Consider the following 16,722-nt stretch of genomic DNA (forward strand, 5'->3'; position numbering starts at 1 on the left):
CTGCTGTCTCTTCACACAGTGATGAGACACAGGCAGAGCAGCCAGGAGCTCTCCAGATGGCTAGAGAAAGTGTTTGTCTTGGGTTACTGCAGGGCAGTCTGGACTCTTAAAGCCGGGGAGGCATCATTAGGGAGCAAGTTAGATGTCCACCCAGTAAAAGCGAGCGAAAGAAAGAAAGAGTAGGCAGGCTGCCCGAGAGGGACCGCGCTCGCCTATTGTTAACATATACTTGACCCCCACTAACCTCCTCACGACACAGATGTCTCCTACCTCTATCACCTCCCACTGCTTTAAGCCCTCCCCCCCTGCACCTGGGTAGCGAGGCCGGGCCGGCTGCCGGCAGTATGCTGCCTGCCTCGCGAGGTGCCTGCTAGCGGGGGAGCCGGGCGGAGCGGCGCGGAAGCAGCGCGGAAAGCAGCGCAGCCTGGGCGGGCGGCTCGGCACCGGCTTGGCTCCGCCGGGGGCAGAGCTATGCGTCCGCTGCCCGGGGACAGGCACAGACCCCGCCACTGACAGCGGCCGCTCCCTGCGCTCCATATCACGTTTGTCTGCGGCGGCGGCGGCAGCAAGAGAAGGACCTGGGCATTAACTATCTCGATTTGGAGACTTTGCTTTATTTTTGGTTCTTGTCCGTTCCTGTGGAACCAGTAGTCGATCTCGAGCTGATCCTCCTTTTCAAAAAAAAAAAAAAAAAAAAGAGCGAGAGAGGAGGGGGGAAGAGCAGCTGGAGTTTCTCCTCCGCTCGTTTTGACTTTTGTGGACGTGGATCATCTGGACTGGGAAGGGAAGCCGAGCTGCGCTGCTCTCCCCTTTCCCACCCCCTCGCCCCTCCAGCAGCCTGGGCTGCCGGCTCTCCCCCGAGCAGGACGGGAACTTTTATTTGCAGCTCGCAGCCCGTGGCGAATGGTGGGAATCTCCGGTCCTCTGCAGTGTGAGTACGGGGCGCGGGCAGGGCAGGGCGCGCTGGGGCGGGGGGAGCCCCTTTTTCCTTCGCTCTCTCCTTTCCCGTAGGGTTCTCGGGCTCCGATGGGCTCCCGCGGCTGTAACTAACCCAGGCGGACCGGGGCTGCCGCTATGCCCGAGCAGGGTTAACCCGGAATGCAGCTCTTAACCCGCTGTCCTCGGCTCACGAAGTCGCACCCTGAATATTTCTCAAGAGCCCAGAAATCAAACCACCCAGTGCTTATTTTTAAATTTTTTTTTATTATTTTCTTTTAAATAATCTTTCGAAGCACATAGCGTAGGATTTCTGTCTCTATTTAGGACTTGCCTTATTTATTTATTTATTTTTTCTCCCCTGCCTCCTCTCTCTCCAGATTAGAGCTAGCCAATGTGAGTCGGAGTGTCTGAAATATTTCTGGTGGGATTTTTGTTTTGTTTGTTTCACTACGATCACCGGTTTACGTAGTACGGGTAACATCACTTCAGGCTATTTTGCAAGAAATATTTCAGGCGGTGCATATCCTCTTTAGCTGCACGGCGATCTTGCAAGTATCTTTTCTCCTAAAACCATAGGGTAACGTGAGGGATTTGATTTCCAAAACTGCAATACAATGTAATTGTGTCATCTCGCTTAGCTGAGCTGAATGGTTTGATTCCGTAAATTCGTAATACACCACCGGTAAGGGAGACTGGAAGGATGAAAACCATACTGCCGGTGATTTGGACGAGCCTTTGACTTTTGGCGAGTTCCAGTCCTTTTGTTAGTGCCAAAGTTGCGAGATTGGGCTAAAATTTGGTTTAGTGTAGAGAAGGACTTACGACCCTGGCTGGGGCACCCGTGACTCCATTACACGTTGATTTATGGAGAAATATCTGTGTTGTTACTGTACTCTGCTCTCCTAAATGTTAGAAAGAAACTGAAAGTATCTAATCGGACACAGCTCTAAAATCCCTCTTGCTCCAAGCAGGAGCTAAAATGTTGCTTCCTTCAGCTCACTGAGAAGCTGAAGGAGAGATGGCGAAGGTAAGAGGCGCCAAGGCAGCCTCCCCCGCCTGCCCCCCAAGTTGCAGCCTGGAACACCGGAGCCCGGCCTGGCGGGACGCGGCCGGGAGCTTCCCGCCACCGCCGCGCTGGGGACCAGCCGCCTCCAACCCGCTCGGGTTTCTCTGGTAGAGCAGCCCTCCAGCTCCAGATCTGCAGCAGGCTCTGCCAGTCACCCCCTCCTACCTCTGCCTTGCCCTAAATCACAGCCCGGAAAGGACCTGTCTCTTGCAGCCTCCTGGTAGTGCCGCCCCGGAGCCAGCGGCTCCCGCTTTCAGATCGTTCAGATGAGAACCACGATCTGCTGAGCCCCTGGTAGCGAATCCTCTCTAAGGAACTGCTCGAGTTCCCCGTCCCGCGGCGCAGCAGGGCTGGAGGGCGCGTCCCCAAGGTGCGCTTGGGCGGTGCGGGGCTGCGCGCTGCCTGCGCGGGCAGCGCAGGGCGGCCGTGACAGGCGCGACGCGGCAGGGGCAGGTAAAACACACCTCGGGAAAGCAACGGCGGGAGCGGCCGCGCTGTCCGTGGGAACACGGCGAGTGCCAAGCCTCTGGCTATAGGCATAGCCCTGACTAACTAAAAGGATGTCTTCTGAGTCTCGGTATGTACAGCCAAGCGTTTGCTCGTCCAAATATTCGTGTGCTTAATGTAACGCTGACCCCTTTAACTTTTAACATCGCTTCCCCTAATTAATCTGTTCAGGCCCCAGACTTAAATGGCTGTCCACAGCTGCTGCAAATTGATTTATCCCCTGATGGTGGTCCGAGTTGCTGACCAAAGCGGGATTTTTTTTCCCATCCCCCTCCCCATTTTTAGTCTACTAATCTGTTTTGACTTATTTCCTACTTACAGAAATGCATGCATGCTTTTTGAAGGACTTAGAAAATATTTTCTTTTGACATGTAGCTAGAAACATAATTATTGTATTTGTAAACACAATATGTTGGGGCTAAGGGTGAATATAATCTATTTAATTATACCCTTGTAGCCTTACATTTCCTTCTTAATTTCTGCATCCTGAAAGATGCAATGGGAAGTTTACATAACCAACTTTGTTAACTGTAGTTTGAGGCAAGGCGTGAGAGACATTTTTAGATTTGAAGTATATTGTCTAGGTTTTCTGTTCTGCTTTTCTGTTAACGGTTTAGTGAATCTGGATAGCTGAAAGGATGGAAACTGGTTCCTAATGGTTGTTGAAGCTGATGCTTGACCTTTCCATGGGAAGTCTGAAAACCTCATTCAGTTTATTCTGGGCTGATTTCCTTAGGAAATCCAATATGATCAGGGAATTTCCTTTAGCTCGGCTGACTGTTACGAAAGTTAGTCTATATTGTTTATATGTCCTGGTTGTAGCACTAGGTGTTTCTGTGGCTCCCCATCAACAGAAAAAATAACTAGGAAAAAGATCTGAATATGTCTTGTTCTAACTAAAGAGTCTATGAAACTACGAAGTTGATAAAGGCTTTGTTAGGTATGAGATGCACTGCAGACTCACTGTGAAGTTATTTCATTAGGAAGTTACACTTTACAATTGATAACTTTTCTAAGGTCAGTTTTATCATATCCGAACCTTCAATATCACTGCTACTACTTTCAATTCATGCATCATTTTTCTTTGCTGTCATGGGAAGTGCAACCACGCATCAGCACAAGAAAACCCACAAACTCCACCAAAAACCCAACCCACTGTTAAATCTGTTGATGTCCCTGGCAGGCTGAAGCAAGGCGAGGCATACAGGAGATGGCAGGACTTCTTGGGCCCTGCCTTAGCAGGAGGGTGAGCGGCTGGGTTCCCGAGCTGAGAGCATGCTGTAGGAGACAAGAACCATTCTGTTTGTAATGGAATGCAGACAGCAGTGTTAGGTCACTGCTTCCTGGCAACTGCTGCTCAAGTTGTTTTTCTTCAAAGGCTTTGAGCTTTTAAATAGTTTCCAAAATCTTTTTAAGTAAAACATTGCCTTCTACCATTTTTGACCACCTTAACGTTAACTCGTTTCGTGCCTGAATAATGGACCAGTAAAACATCACACGGTGTCTCTCATCTGTATACGCTTAACACTATGTATGCCTGCGCGCACATGGAGTTTTATACTTGAAGTATTGTTTATAGAATAAAAGGGAGGAAAAATAGCTCCACCTGGAGTGCTGGTCAGTGGCTGGTCGGTTCAGGACATTCTTCCCTGTCAAATCCTGTTTCTCACTTCTCTGAAATGAACTTCAGACGACAGGCGTTGAATGCGAAGCTCACTTCACTGAGGTACTGTGCAGACTGCAAACTGCTCCTCGCCAGACACTTTGGGTGAAACAGGCATCTGCAGCATTTGCATTGGGGGTGATGGGAGAAAGGGCTTGCAATTGTCATTTTCATCTTTGAAATCCACTTGCCACAGTCCATTACTGTTAAATCTTTAGCTAATTGAATAAGGATATTAGTATGTTGCTATTGCAGGAGCTTCAGATTTTTTTGGGGGGGTGGGGAGAAGATCTTGTTCTTTGTTCTGTAGAAACTTCTAATGTCATGCTGAGATCAAGAAGTCTTATCAGCTGAAATAAAACGTGAATTTGCTGTTGTGAAGGGGTTATTTCTCATGGCTTAGCTAAAGAGCTGTGAAAAGAAAATTATTTAAATCTGAATACATTATAAAACTTTGGTCCATGTAGTTAGTAGCAGCCTGCTTTTTCATACAGCCTTTAATAGCAACCTATAATATTTATAAAAGCTTAAACTGACTTTGAATTTAGCATAAGTAGTGAGAGTGTAAATTCTTAAAACATTGGCTTCCAGACTTCAGTTTCTTCACCTTCTTTCATGTGAAAGATCTAAAAGAGTTAGTTTAAAACCTGAACTTTTAATGTAAGGAGTCTTTTTTTTATTCCCTACATGGAGTTCCTTTTTAAAGAACTGCTTCAGATTTACAGTTATCCTGTTATTATTTACTGTAAACTGGATTGGTTTATTATATGGTAGCATAAATACAACAGGAAGTAGTATACCTTGTGGTTTTGTGGATAAAGAAAAATGATCAGCAGATGTAAAGTCAAAGTAAAAATATCCTGTCTTTTAAAAGGCGCTTTTTTTCTCTCTGAAATATTTTCATCTGAAAGACATTGACTTCCATCCTTTTTTTTTTTCCTGCCATTGATATGAAAGTTTCCAAATAACATTTAGAGAACAGTGGACATTTTATTAAAGTAAACATTAGTTCAGTATAATGGAAGTAATTGTAAGTGATAACAGCAGAGCAGGTTATCTGTGTGTTGGTTAAACAGAAGGAGCTATTTTGCACCATTTCCAGTAGCCATCTGTAGGGGAGAAGGGTTTGCACCTGTCTGTCCACACTAATTATAGATTAGGTCCAAAGAAATGAAATTCGAGTAGGCTTTCTCTTAATGAAATCCATAGTGATTTTATCGTAAATGTGTTTTGTGTACAGACGGTGATGGTTGGGCTGTGAGTAAAATAAATTGTTGTATGGCTCTTATGTACTTGGGGTTGTAAAGCAGGATACTGCTGCATTAACAAAGATGCTGAATAAAAATGCAGTGTTCTATTTAGGTCTTAGACTTCGGTGGTGGCCTTAGCTACATTTAGTCAAAAAGGTTAACTGAAAGAACAGTCTTTTAGGAGTATGTTTCAGGGTATGAGACTTCTCAGTTACCATCACTTTCTTGTCAATGTACTGGTATATAGGTGGTCCTTTGGCTGAAATATGAGGTAGAAATGGTTTCGTGTTAAACACGTACACATATACATGTAGAGTACGTCAGGAATACTTTCCTCTGGTTTAACAGTACATTACTAAAATAAAATGGAAAGACTGAGAAACGCATTCTGCAGTAAAAGGTCACATGAATTTCTACCACATCTGTTTATAGTAATTATGAACATAATTAACATAAGAATTACAAGTGAAGTAATGACAAGCTGAGCTATGAGATATTATGCCATAATGGTCATATGTTGGAATTCTCACATTATAGCACAGTAGAATTCACATTTTCAATGCAAGAAAGAAAATGTTAGATTTTTATTTGTTTTAATGCTTCAAAACTTATCTGCCTGGGGCAGATGGACTTTACGCTTTATAGGAAGGTAACCCACTATTAAGAGAGAGGCAGTTGAAATTAAGATTTCTAGCCTCCAGCTTGGACTTTGAGACAGCTGTGCTTATGGAACGCCACTTCTGTTACACATTTCTACTGATTGTATTTATTTTATTAACACACGTTGCTTTATTTTTAAATGTGAGTGTTTTTGCAGCAAACTGTTTACATTAGAAAGGATCCTTGAGTAGTTTTTCTTTAGAGAATTGTGATTCAAGTAGTAAAACTGCCTGTCGGAATGACCAATGTACATACGATACACATTGTGGCTCTGCAAGATGAGAATCTGATGAATCCTAAATTAGGTCACTGCATTATAAATATATTCCAAGAAAAAATCCGTAACAAAAATCTCTAAAAAGAGCAATCTCTCTTTTATAATATTTTGAAAGAATATATGCAGAGAGAAGCCTCTGTGATACCTTGCAGGTTGAACTAGTTAGTGTTTTGTTTTGTTTTTTTAGAAATGCATAGAACATACCATTAAGGGCTAAGATTTCAAATGAGTTGACTAACTTTTGTAATATGACCTGCCTGATTACCTCTAAATATGGTTGTCACACAACTGACAACTGGAGGAAGTTGAGGGAGAAGTGGCCCTTCTTCAGGATAAAAATACCTGCTGAGGAATGCAAAGTAAATTCGACATGTGAAAATCAGTTTGCCTTTAATGAAAAATCAAAGTCCTGGTTTTGTGATACGATAATTTGCCAAATTGCTGTCTTTCTGAGGCTAAGCATATAGAGTGGTTTATGAAAACCAGAAAGAAATACCTTGTGCTGTGTCTCAGTGATACCAAGAGGTTCTCGCATTATTGGATTAGTGGAGGATTTGTGACAGACCCCTTTTTATCTGACATTCATTGCAGTGACACGATTTTCACACACACCCTTCCCCCATCTAAGTTCTGGTTTTCACTTTGTATTATGTGTCAAATTCCCTTTATTTCTTGTGGAAAAAACTGCTATCTTGGCCGAGTGATTTTGGAAGGAGTTCTGCACTGAACAATGCCTGTCTCACTCCAGTGTGCTGTCATTGTCCTCACGCCGGCCTTCACGGTGCTCCTCTGCAGGCGTGCTAGGGAAACGCGTTTCCTTTACAAATAAGTGTTGATTCCTAGGCAAAACATTTTTAAAACTTTAAAACCTGAGTGCACAGAGTTCATTCGGGAACTTGGTGCTGATGCAGCCATTCTGCTGCCTGTGCTGGGCGGGCCAGGCTGCTCGCTGCCTCTTCTCCCTGTACCTCATGATGACTCTCTTCATCAAAATGAAGCCTCTGTTTTCTCAAAACCTGAACTGTTAAGTGTAGGGACCAACTCTGGCTTATCGTTCACCCTCCGTTTCACAGCAGCAGTGTTGTGTTCAGGCTCTTCTGCCACTGGTAGGGCTGAGCAGGTCGGGTCAGGACTTGGCCAAAGCGGGAGCGGGTATGGCCTGCGCTGGGGCAGGTTTCTGGGCCAGGAGCCACCGTGCCCTGTGCGGGACTCAGGTGTGGTTTGTGAGGCGGGAGCCCGGCTTACGGCAGCCACAGGGACGTCGCGTCGCGTTGGTGGAAACGGAGGTGACCTCAGGCGGGTCAGCCAGCACTGCGCTGCTCCGTGTCTCTGGCAGGCTCCTCACTCCGGAGAGATCTTCGGGCAACTGAAGGGGCAGCGCCGGGCCGGATCCCTGCCCGAGGTCGGGGCCGAGCACAGACCGCGGCACATGGGGAGCCGCCGCCTTCTCACCCGGCGGGTGGCGCGGAGGTGGCGCCTCCCCTCATGCCGGGCGCGGCCTCCCCGGGGACCCCGGGCCGCGCCGCGCCAGCCCCGCTCCCTCACCCCCGCCGTGCATCCTCCGGCCTCCATCTGGGCCGCGCTGATACCGTAATCGCCCCGATGCACGCTGCCGTCCCGCTCCCCCCGCGCCGGCAGGGCCAGGGAGGCGCGATGTGCCGTCCTTGCGCCAAAGATAAGCTGCGAGGTGCGCTCACGGCGCACAAAGCCCGGGCCGCGCCGGCGCCTCCCTCCCTCCCGCCGCCGGAAGGTAATCTCCACCCGCGGTTCGGGGAGAGGCGGGCGGGGGGACACCCCCTCGCCGCCCCCCGCCGCCCGGCCCTCCGCCTGGCTCCCTTGGCGCTGCGCAAGTCGATACGAGCGGGGAGAAGTGAAGATGTAACCTCTTATCTCTTCCCCCGTAGCGGGCGGGGGATTTACGGGCAGAGATTAGCCGGCCGGGAGAAGGGATCTGCCTTTTGTTGTGCCCGGGGCGGCCGCGGCCTGGGCGCTGCCTCCCCCCGCCCCCGGGCCGCCCTGAGGGGACCGGCGCGGGGGCTTCTCGCCTGCCGAGCTCGCCGCGGCCCGGGAGGAGGTGGCCGGAGAACAATAGGTTACTGAGGAACCCCGCTTTAACACAGCCGAGGGAGGAGGAGAGCGGCTTGTTGGGGTGTTTCACGGGACGGGGCCGGGGAGAAGGGGCCGGTGCGGCGGGAGAGCCCTCGGGCTGGGGCCGAGGTGACGGGACGTGCGGTCGCTGTCGGGCCGGGGCCCCTCCCGGGAGCGGCGCTGACAGGAGCGGGCGGGCGGGACCCGGTCAGAGCCGGGGTGGTTTCGGTGGAGGCTCTTGGCTTCCGAAATCCCCGCAGAGGATGACAGCGGGCAGGCTTTAGGAGAAGTGGCGCTGCCTTTTTTTTTGGTCTTGTCGTTTTGGACTTTTGATGGTGTCTTTTCGGTTCTCAGCAGATTAAGATGACTTGCACGCTAAGTGTGTGCACACACCGCCTTAGCAAAGGGCTTTATCACCGATCATTTCTTAAAGCCACATTAAACAATTACCTTTAAAATATATTTAAAAGTTTGAAATATTTATATTGCCGTTTCACTTTGTCAAATGTTTGCACGAATAGATATATAGATATGATCCGGTAACTAAAAGCCTAATTAAAATTTGTTTAGAGCCAGGGGGGCATGTATTCTTGTTGACAGCAGCGGATCGATAGGGTAAGACAATAGAGCCCCATTATTTTACTTCCATTGACTGAACATATTGACATTTCAGGTTTGCAGTTGCCTCAGTGAGCATGATGAAACGCTGAAATTCACGAACCAACTGTCTGGAGTGGCACATATATTACTGTATGTCATCTCTGCCTTCAGGTTACCTTATCACTGAAGCAGAATGGTAATGGATGGCAGCAGAGTACTTCAGAGGGGTTGGGGCTCCATCAGTTAAGCAGCTGACACATAGCAGATTTCGGGAGTATCTTTAATTACACCTAGAATTATGTACAAGGGAAGATGGTCCTTGTTACCTGCTGCTGCGCTTCAGAGTTTACAGGCTCAGAAGCAGACAGGATAACAAGGTACTTATGTATCATATTTTATATACATGACTTGATACCTTAAACTTTTGCAAGAGCCCAAGCACTTCTGGTTGTGTTGTTTGCATGCTCACCGTGTTCGCCAGTGGCAGCATCTCAACCCAGTCTTGGTGCTCAAGCTCCAGAGCACCTGCTAGTCCTTCTCCCAATTTGAAGATTGCAAAGGAAACAAAGAACAACTTTAAAATAAATAAATGTACTTGGGGTTTCTCCCCTGTCAGCGCGCTCTATCAGGACTGCTCAGGGAATTCAATGCAGTGACAGTATCACAGAATGATATGTATACATGTTTTTTCCTTAGTATAAGCACTGTAAAAAGAGATGTAGTATGTGTATGCGTGATTGTATATATTAATGTATATGATTGCATATAAATGCACATATAAAGAAGAACCAGCGGATGCAGAACATACAACATATCTTATTATTTCAAAGGCTTTCAGATGTTCTTTAAAATCTAGCTGACTGTAGAATGAAACCCATCAGGGTTAGGCAGAGATAGAGATTGAAATTAATTTAAAGCAGACAAAGAGCTAATATGAAAGAGCCACTAGTGATTTAACTCATTTTAAAAAGTAAGTGTAATGAAAATATAAAATGTATTCTGAGTGTGCCATCTACTCAGCAATTGTTGCCATCAAGTGGACTGCTGATGCCCTTTAAGATGGTAAAAAGAAAACTAGTCCTTTATACCATTTTCATGAAAATGTTAGGTTTCTGTTTGATCAGCAGGTGCTGTTGAGATGAAAGCCATGTGTAAATTTTCAGAAGACCAAAAGTGTCAATTCAGAAAAGGAAAGTGATAAGAGAAAATGCAATCAGTTTTCCTGTTTTCAATTTGTGCAGGATTTGAAGAGCTGTTTTGTTAAACTGCTACATCTGCTCCGATATGAATATTGAACTACTTCCACTAAAAATAACACCCTATAATTTGGAAGCCATTGCAATCTTTTGTTAATGCAAGTGGGTTATTTAAAAAAAAATATATTCTGAAAAATCTCCTGCCTAATGTGCATTTTTGTTTATCGGCACTTTTATCTTCAGCAGATAAAATGGCATTATGCAATTAGCACCATATCTATTTGGACTGTAAAAATGGAACTGGATGGCTGAATGTCACTGTATTGGTAAAAGGATTTAACTCGTACATTCAAAATAATTTTATTAATAAACTATGATTGTATCTTATAAAGATGAGTGACTGCTTCCTCATTGCAACAATACAGCTTTACCTACTACTGAGGTCCTTGTGCAAAGTAAAGGATGTTTATAGTGTGATAGAACATTCTTGGGCTTGTTTCATTCCTACTATACCTGCAAATCTTAAGTTTGCACTCATAAAGGATGTTTTAGTTAATGGGGCTTTTAGAGTAACTTTTTCCATGGTTAAATGAAATTATTAAATCAGGTTTGAATGCATATATACAAAAAACATTCGCTGCTGTGGCACTGCTAACCTAAGTGAGTTTTATGAACCTGGAAAACGCAGTGTTGGTAGAGCATAAATTTTCTCAGAGGCATCTCCAGAGAAAATAACATTATTGCTTTTTAATTAAAAAAATCTAATGAAAAGGGTATGTGTTTGTTAATTTTATAAATAAGGATCTAAATGAATAAGCGATAACACTCTTAGACCTATAGAGCCCTGTGTGCACAACCTGAGTAAATATGTGCAGAATAAAATGAGAGCTTTTACTTCTTTATTTCAACATAGAAAATTTCCTGGTTTTAATATTAGAATGAGTTTTAGCTGTTGGATTCTAATCTAGGAGTCAGGAACTCCCATTTTTTTGGCAGGTGTCTGCATGGGAATGGGCCTTGCTGATGCTTCTCTTTGGTTTTGCAGTTGAATTTGTAAGCTTTTGACCTGGGGGATTTTCCTCAAAATGATCTACAGATTGGCAATAATTAAAATTCAATAAACTGAAATTTAAATATTGAATGGATTTTGTGCGAGATTCGGCCTTGTGGTAGGTTGTCTAGAAGTCTGTGGCATGTCTACTTTATAGTTTGTATTCTCAAACGTATCTGTGTGCACACACGTGCATAAATTTATGTTGAATGACAGAGGGATGATTATTTATACAGATTTTATCCAAAACTCTGTGCACTTCTGAAACACAACAAAAAGCCTCCCTCCCCAGAAGAGTGTTTACATCCCGTGACAGTCACTAGATTCAAATCTTCCAAACGTGAAAGTTGTTTCCTTTTCTCCAAACCTTCTTTTCCCCAACAAAGCTAACCCTGTTAAACCTCACCTTCTGTGGGACGTATACATAGTTATAGACATATGTACGAGAAGTAAATATTACAAAAAACGTGGCCGATGGGGGCACAATGTCTGTAGCCGTAAATAGCGAGTGATATCTGCCGGCAGCAGGAGCGGCGCTGAGCAGGCCCTACCTCGGCTGACCTGGAGGAGCCTTGTGTTGGTGCTCAGCGCCTCCGTGGAGCTTTCCGCTGGCGAATACCGCCCAGCACACGCTCTGTTGCAGTGGAGATGCCATCTGCCTGAAGAGTTTTTAAACCAAGGGGCTTCATGCTTTGGTCATGGGAGTTTTTGGTACTTTTCCTAGGGGTTGGAGTGTAGTGTGTAGGGTATCCAGATTTTCTTATCTGCATTTTCTGAGCGCATTCATGGGAGTGCTCTGTTTTTCTTATTCTTTGCCAAAACTGCTGCATGCAGTTTTGCTGTTCCTATTGAATAGTTGCCATATTTAACTCCAGTGGTCATGAATGGAAATGTGAATATGGAAAGAAATCCTTTCATGTTTCATTTCATTTTCCGTAGCACATTTTGGGATGCCTAGAAAGGGAGAGCATCCTAGATATTAAAAATATTTCTGAACACGCACAAAGAATTTAAAAGAAGTTCAGCAACTTGGTTTTGTTTATATCTGGTTTGGAGGCATGTGTGATATGGCGACTTATTTAAGTGATACTTTTTTTTTACTCAGTATTATTTATTGATTTAGTCACCATAAAAGCACGGTTGTGTTGTACAGAACTGTACAACAACAATATTCCTGGATGATTCCATATTGTGACATACTGACATGAGATAGTTCATGATTTCTTCAATCATCTCAAGAAGTCATTTGATTCGTCGCCACTTCTCCATTTATCAAGACAGGTAGTCTGTTAGGCTTCTAATACAGTTAAGTATCATCTAGAGTTCATGGAGGGTGGTGGGTTCTTTGGGAAATTAGGTTGCTGTCTGGGAAGACAGAAGACTCCACCTAGTGGAGTGGAATTAATCTGCACTTACTGGCAGGCACTAGCTTATAATAAAATAGATACTGTTTATGAAAAGCCGTGTTGATGCAATGAGTAAAAGCCAGGAATGTTGACAAGCATCTGGGGAGATGGTTGCGTGACCATCACAAATTGTACAAGACTGTAGTTACTTTTGTAGCTCTGGGAGGCCTTGTTGGATATTAATACGCAATTTGTGTAAGTAGTAGTCATTACCAGTAGCCATTTTATTTTGTGATTCCTTTTATTTGGAGACCTATTGACTACATTTTTTTGATTTCTGATGATGACCACACAGGTGCCCCTTTCTGTTGTGGCTCAGGTGTCGTTTTAAATAACTTGGGCAAAATAACCCCAGTCAGCCTCAAAGCTTCTCTACTTTTTTCCATAATTATTTATTTTCCAGAACACATTTTCTGATTTTTGTTTAGTTCTATAATGGCAGTATCAGGATGCTGGTTCTTCATGCTGTCATGACAGGCGATGTGGCATGTTGGGTAAATCTCTATGTGCTTTCTGGTAGCCCAAGTTTTAACATCTCTGTTACGAAGCATCAAACTGCATAGGGTTTTGTGCCTCCGTTTTGCTTACCCATTGATTTGGTCACGTTGTGTTACTAGGATGGAATACAGTGAATTTTAAAGCTGAGATGCAGGTTAACACCCCACCTGAGCAGCAAAGATACTGTCCTGAAATTCTGTTGGAAAATTCATCCCAACACTGAATCACATGTGTGCTGGACAAAGTCAAGAAGAGAACGGCCCAAGACCAGCTCAGGCTTTGACAGCGAGAGAGGGTGAGGCTATTGCTAGAAAATGATATGATTAGGATGCAACAATGGGGAAGAAACGATACTGCTGCAAAGGATATTTGGGAAGAGTGCTCCAAAGGAGTGCTTTCAGTGATGTCCAGGTGGGGTTTGTTGCCAGAGCCATTAAAGCATAGTGATGCCGTAGAAAGCTGCCAACAAATTTAGGGATAATGGCAGCTGCGGGTGTGCTATCAATGGATCATCGTGCCAGGATGATTTTTTTATTTTATTTTAATGGTGGCATTGCTAGAAGTATTTAAGGGTAATGTTACAGAAAGGGTTTTAGTGAGTGAAGTCACTGAGTTCTAGGAACCATTAAGCAAAAGCTGTTTCATGACTGTACTATTTATTATTTTTAAAGCTTGTTGGCAAACCACTTAATGCTGGAAAAGCACACTGCAACTGGTATTAAAGCATGCTGCAGATGAGCAAGGAAACCATCATACTGAACAGAATAGCCTCACTCAGTTTCTGAATGTTATGTGTATTTCACATTCACTGTGATAAATCAATGCAACTCCATGGGTCAGCTGAGCTCGTAAATGTTGAATTAAAGTGCTGGAGCTCAGATCTTCCATGGTATTCACATGCTCAGTTCTACTGAAGATGGTGTTTCTTTTGTCAAAACACCAGTCTGAGGATCTGGACCTTCAGGCTTCCTGCGTTTCTGTCTCATGTCTGTGATCTTAACAATACTTTATTTGCTGGAACTATTCTGAGACTTAGATCCAGATATGGCCATAATGACACAATCTTATGTAAGGTTAAGTGGGCTAGCTCAGGTCTTGATGTAAAGCAAGTAATTCACTTTGAATTTTAAATAATACACTTACCTGATGAAGAATTCCATATTATGAAGAGAAAGAAATCTGCTCCTTCAGTAATAATATTATCAGAGGTTCCCATTGAGTCCATGAGACCAGGATTCTCAATTTCTGTATTCTAAAAGATGTGTTTAAGCCATCTGCCGGCTCCAAAAATTCCAGAGGAGTGTACCGCTACAGTAAATTAACAGCTACAGCAGTTTTAAAGAATGGATCAATGTTTAATTTCCCTTCCAGGTTCTGAGATTTATTGGTTGCATCCTCTTCCCATGAAATTCATGGCAGATTTTGGTGTTAATTTTTTTTTTTTTTTTTTAAAGTTCAGACCTAAATTTTTCCTCTTACAGAGCTATTATTGGCCACTATTGTTTTTATTATCCCGTAGCTTCTCTAGGAAAAGAAGGATGGGCAGGACCTCAGTGACATTGCAAGTCCTCAGTGGGTGTCTGCTCCCTAGGAGGTCACAGGAAGCAGGTGGCTGGTTAATTGTCCTCACTCCCAACTCTTATCCTTCCTGGAGGCAATTTAGGAGTGGTCAGGAAGCGTCAGGCTGCTTGTGTCCCCCCCCAGGTTCACTACTTCACGTGTTCACTATAATTTGAGGTATGTGCCAGGCAAGGGAAACTGCGTAGGAATCCTTACTGTCCTTCCTAGGCTGTGTGGCTACCTGGCGGGAAGGGCTGAGTGCCATGACTGCAGACCGGGTTTAGGATTGCAGCTGGAATCCGGCAGCATAACAAAAGAATTCTATTAAAAAAAGTAAAAGGTATTCCCCTAACATACAGCACCTTATTTCTTTCAAGCTAGCAATAAAAGTCCTAGGTAAGAAAACTACAAAAACCCATAAGGTGCCTGAAATATTTCTGGAAACTATGATCCGCTTTTGTCTGGTGGGTGGAGGACTGGGAATGTAAATGCATTTTCTGCATAGGCCAGTCAGGTTTTAATTGTCTTTGTAGCAACTGTGCCATCAGTATTCTTGGATCCCTAAATCGCACTCAGTGCTGTGCTTTGGAAAATCAGTTGGGGTCTTGCTGCTTTGGATGAGCTTCTTGTTAAACTTTGCTTGGATTTGTAATGGTGAAGGCACATGGCATTGCTGAGTGTCTCACTGCAAGTGTTGCACCCCGTGCTGAAAGCCAGGTTTTGAACTTCCTGTAATGTTGCTTTTAAGTGTCTTTTGGAAGGTATCTGCTCACACTGGAAGTGACGTGAGGTGAGTAATAAATCCCATACTGGTTATTTACCTGCCAAGTGCATTTTGGATAAAAACTTTGAGCTTCTGCTCAGGTGTACTCTTGGTTTTATTGAGACTACTTGCCTGAATCAGGTGGGCTGCAGGATTATGTGGCTGGTGAATCATACTGGTTTATGAGTCACTCTTATAAAATATCAGCCTGAAATACTAAAAAATAATCAGCACATTGTGCTTGGACTTTATGTTATTTAAAGAATAACATTTTTTAAAGCAGAATATTTTGTAAAATGTTCTTTTAAAAAACACTTTGCAATTTACTTCCATCAAACCCATTGTACCAGGAAAAATACCTTTTTCAAAAGGGAAAAGGTGTCAGTATTCTGTAAGAATATCTGATTTTTATCCAGCTATTTGCTATTTAAGCTCCTTTCTTTTCAGTGCAAGGAGATCAGCTGACAACAGCAGCAACCAAATCATGTTTGCAGCTGGGCAATTACAGTAGACCCTAAGATCTGTGACTGTCAACCATGAACACAGATGCCTTCAAAGTTCTGTTTTTCTTCCATGTGGAAGTCGTTGGCATGGAACAGATGCCTTCATTTTGGAGAAACCAACCTCTGCATATAATTGGTTCTCTCTGCTGTTGTCCTCTAGGGACAGTCTCTCGCAGATGAAATTAGATGAGAGGAAAAAAAAGACACAAGCAGACACGCTCACACATGACACAAAGCAGGAGTTTTCAGGATCTCTCTCTGTTTTGTCACGTGGAACTGTTTTACAGCTGGAAGATTTCACTCCATTTTTAGCACTCTACACACACAATGATGATGCTATTTGAAAAACATGCAAATTAAAATATATATCTGGCCAAAGTTTATTATTAATCTAGGCACGCTTGTTTAGAAATAAGACAAGCATATCCAGCCTGTATTACTTTAGTATTAACAATTGACTTCTGCACTATCTCTAAGTGCCAGAGTCTCAGAAATTTGAAGTTAAATGGCAGAACAGATAAGATGGTTGAAAAATTTTCTGTTGCAGTACTGGAATCCAAGTATTTTCATCAGGTGGTTTTCAAGTTGTTAACATAGGAGGGAAGAAGCAAGTAGTTGACTTCAGATTTCAGTTAGCATACAGGCATTCAGATTTCCAGGAACTTCAGCAGAATTAGACCGATGAACACCTGTGA

The 16,722-nt window shown here is 44.0% G+C and overlaps 1 protein-coding gene across 1 annotated transcript in view; it reads left to right on the forward strand.

Moving 5' to 3' along the window:
* The first annotated feature begins 502 nt into the window (after nucleotides 1-502).
* RUNX1T1 (RUNX1 partner transcriptional co-repressor 1) overlaps nucleotides 503-16,722 on the forward strand; it is a 109,762-nt gene continuing 93,542 nt past the window's right edge. The window contains exon 1 of the mRNA XM_080340154.1: nucleotides 503-931. Within this exon, the coding sequence (XP_080196280.1) occupies nucleotides 904-931 (28 nt within the window). The 5' untranslated portion in view covers nucleotides 503-903. The remainder of the gene's footprint in view (nucleotides 932-16,722) is intronic.

The sequence above is a fragment of the Nesoenas mayeri genome, assembly GCF_963082525.1.
Source record: "Nesoenas mayeri genome assembly, chromosome: 2".
Taxonomy (NCBI): domain Eukaryota; kingdom Metazoa; phylum Chordata; class Aves; order Columbiformes; family Columbidae; genus Nesoenas; species Nesoenas mayeri.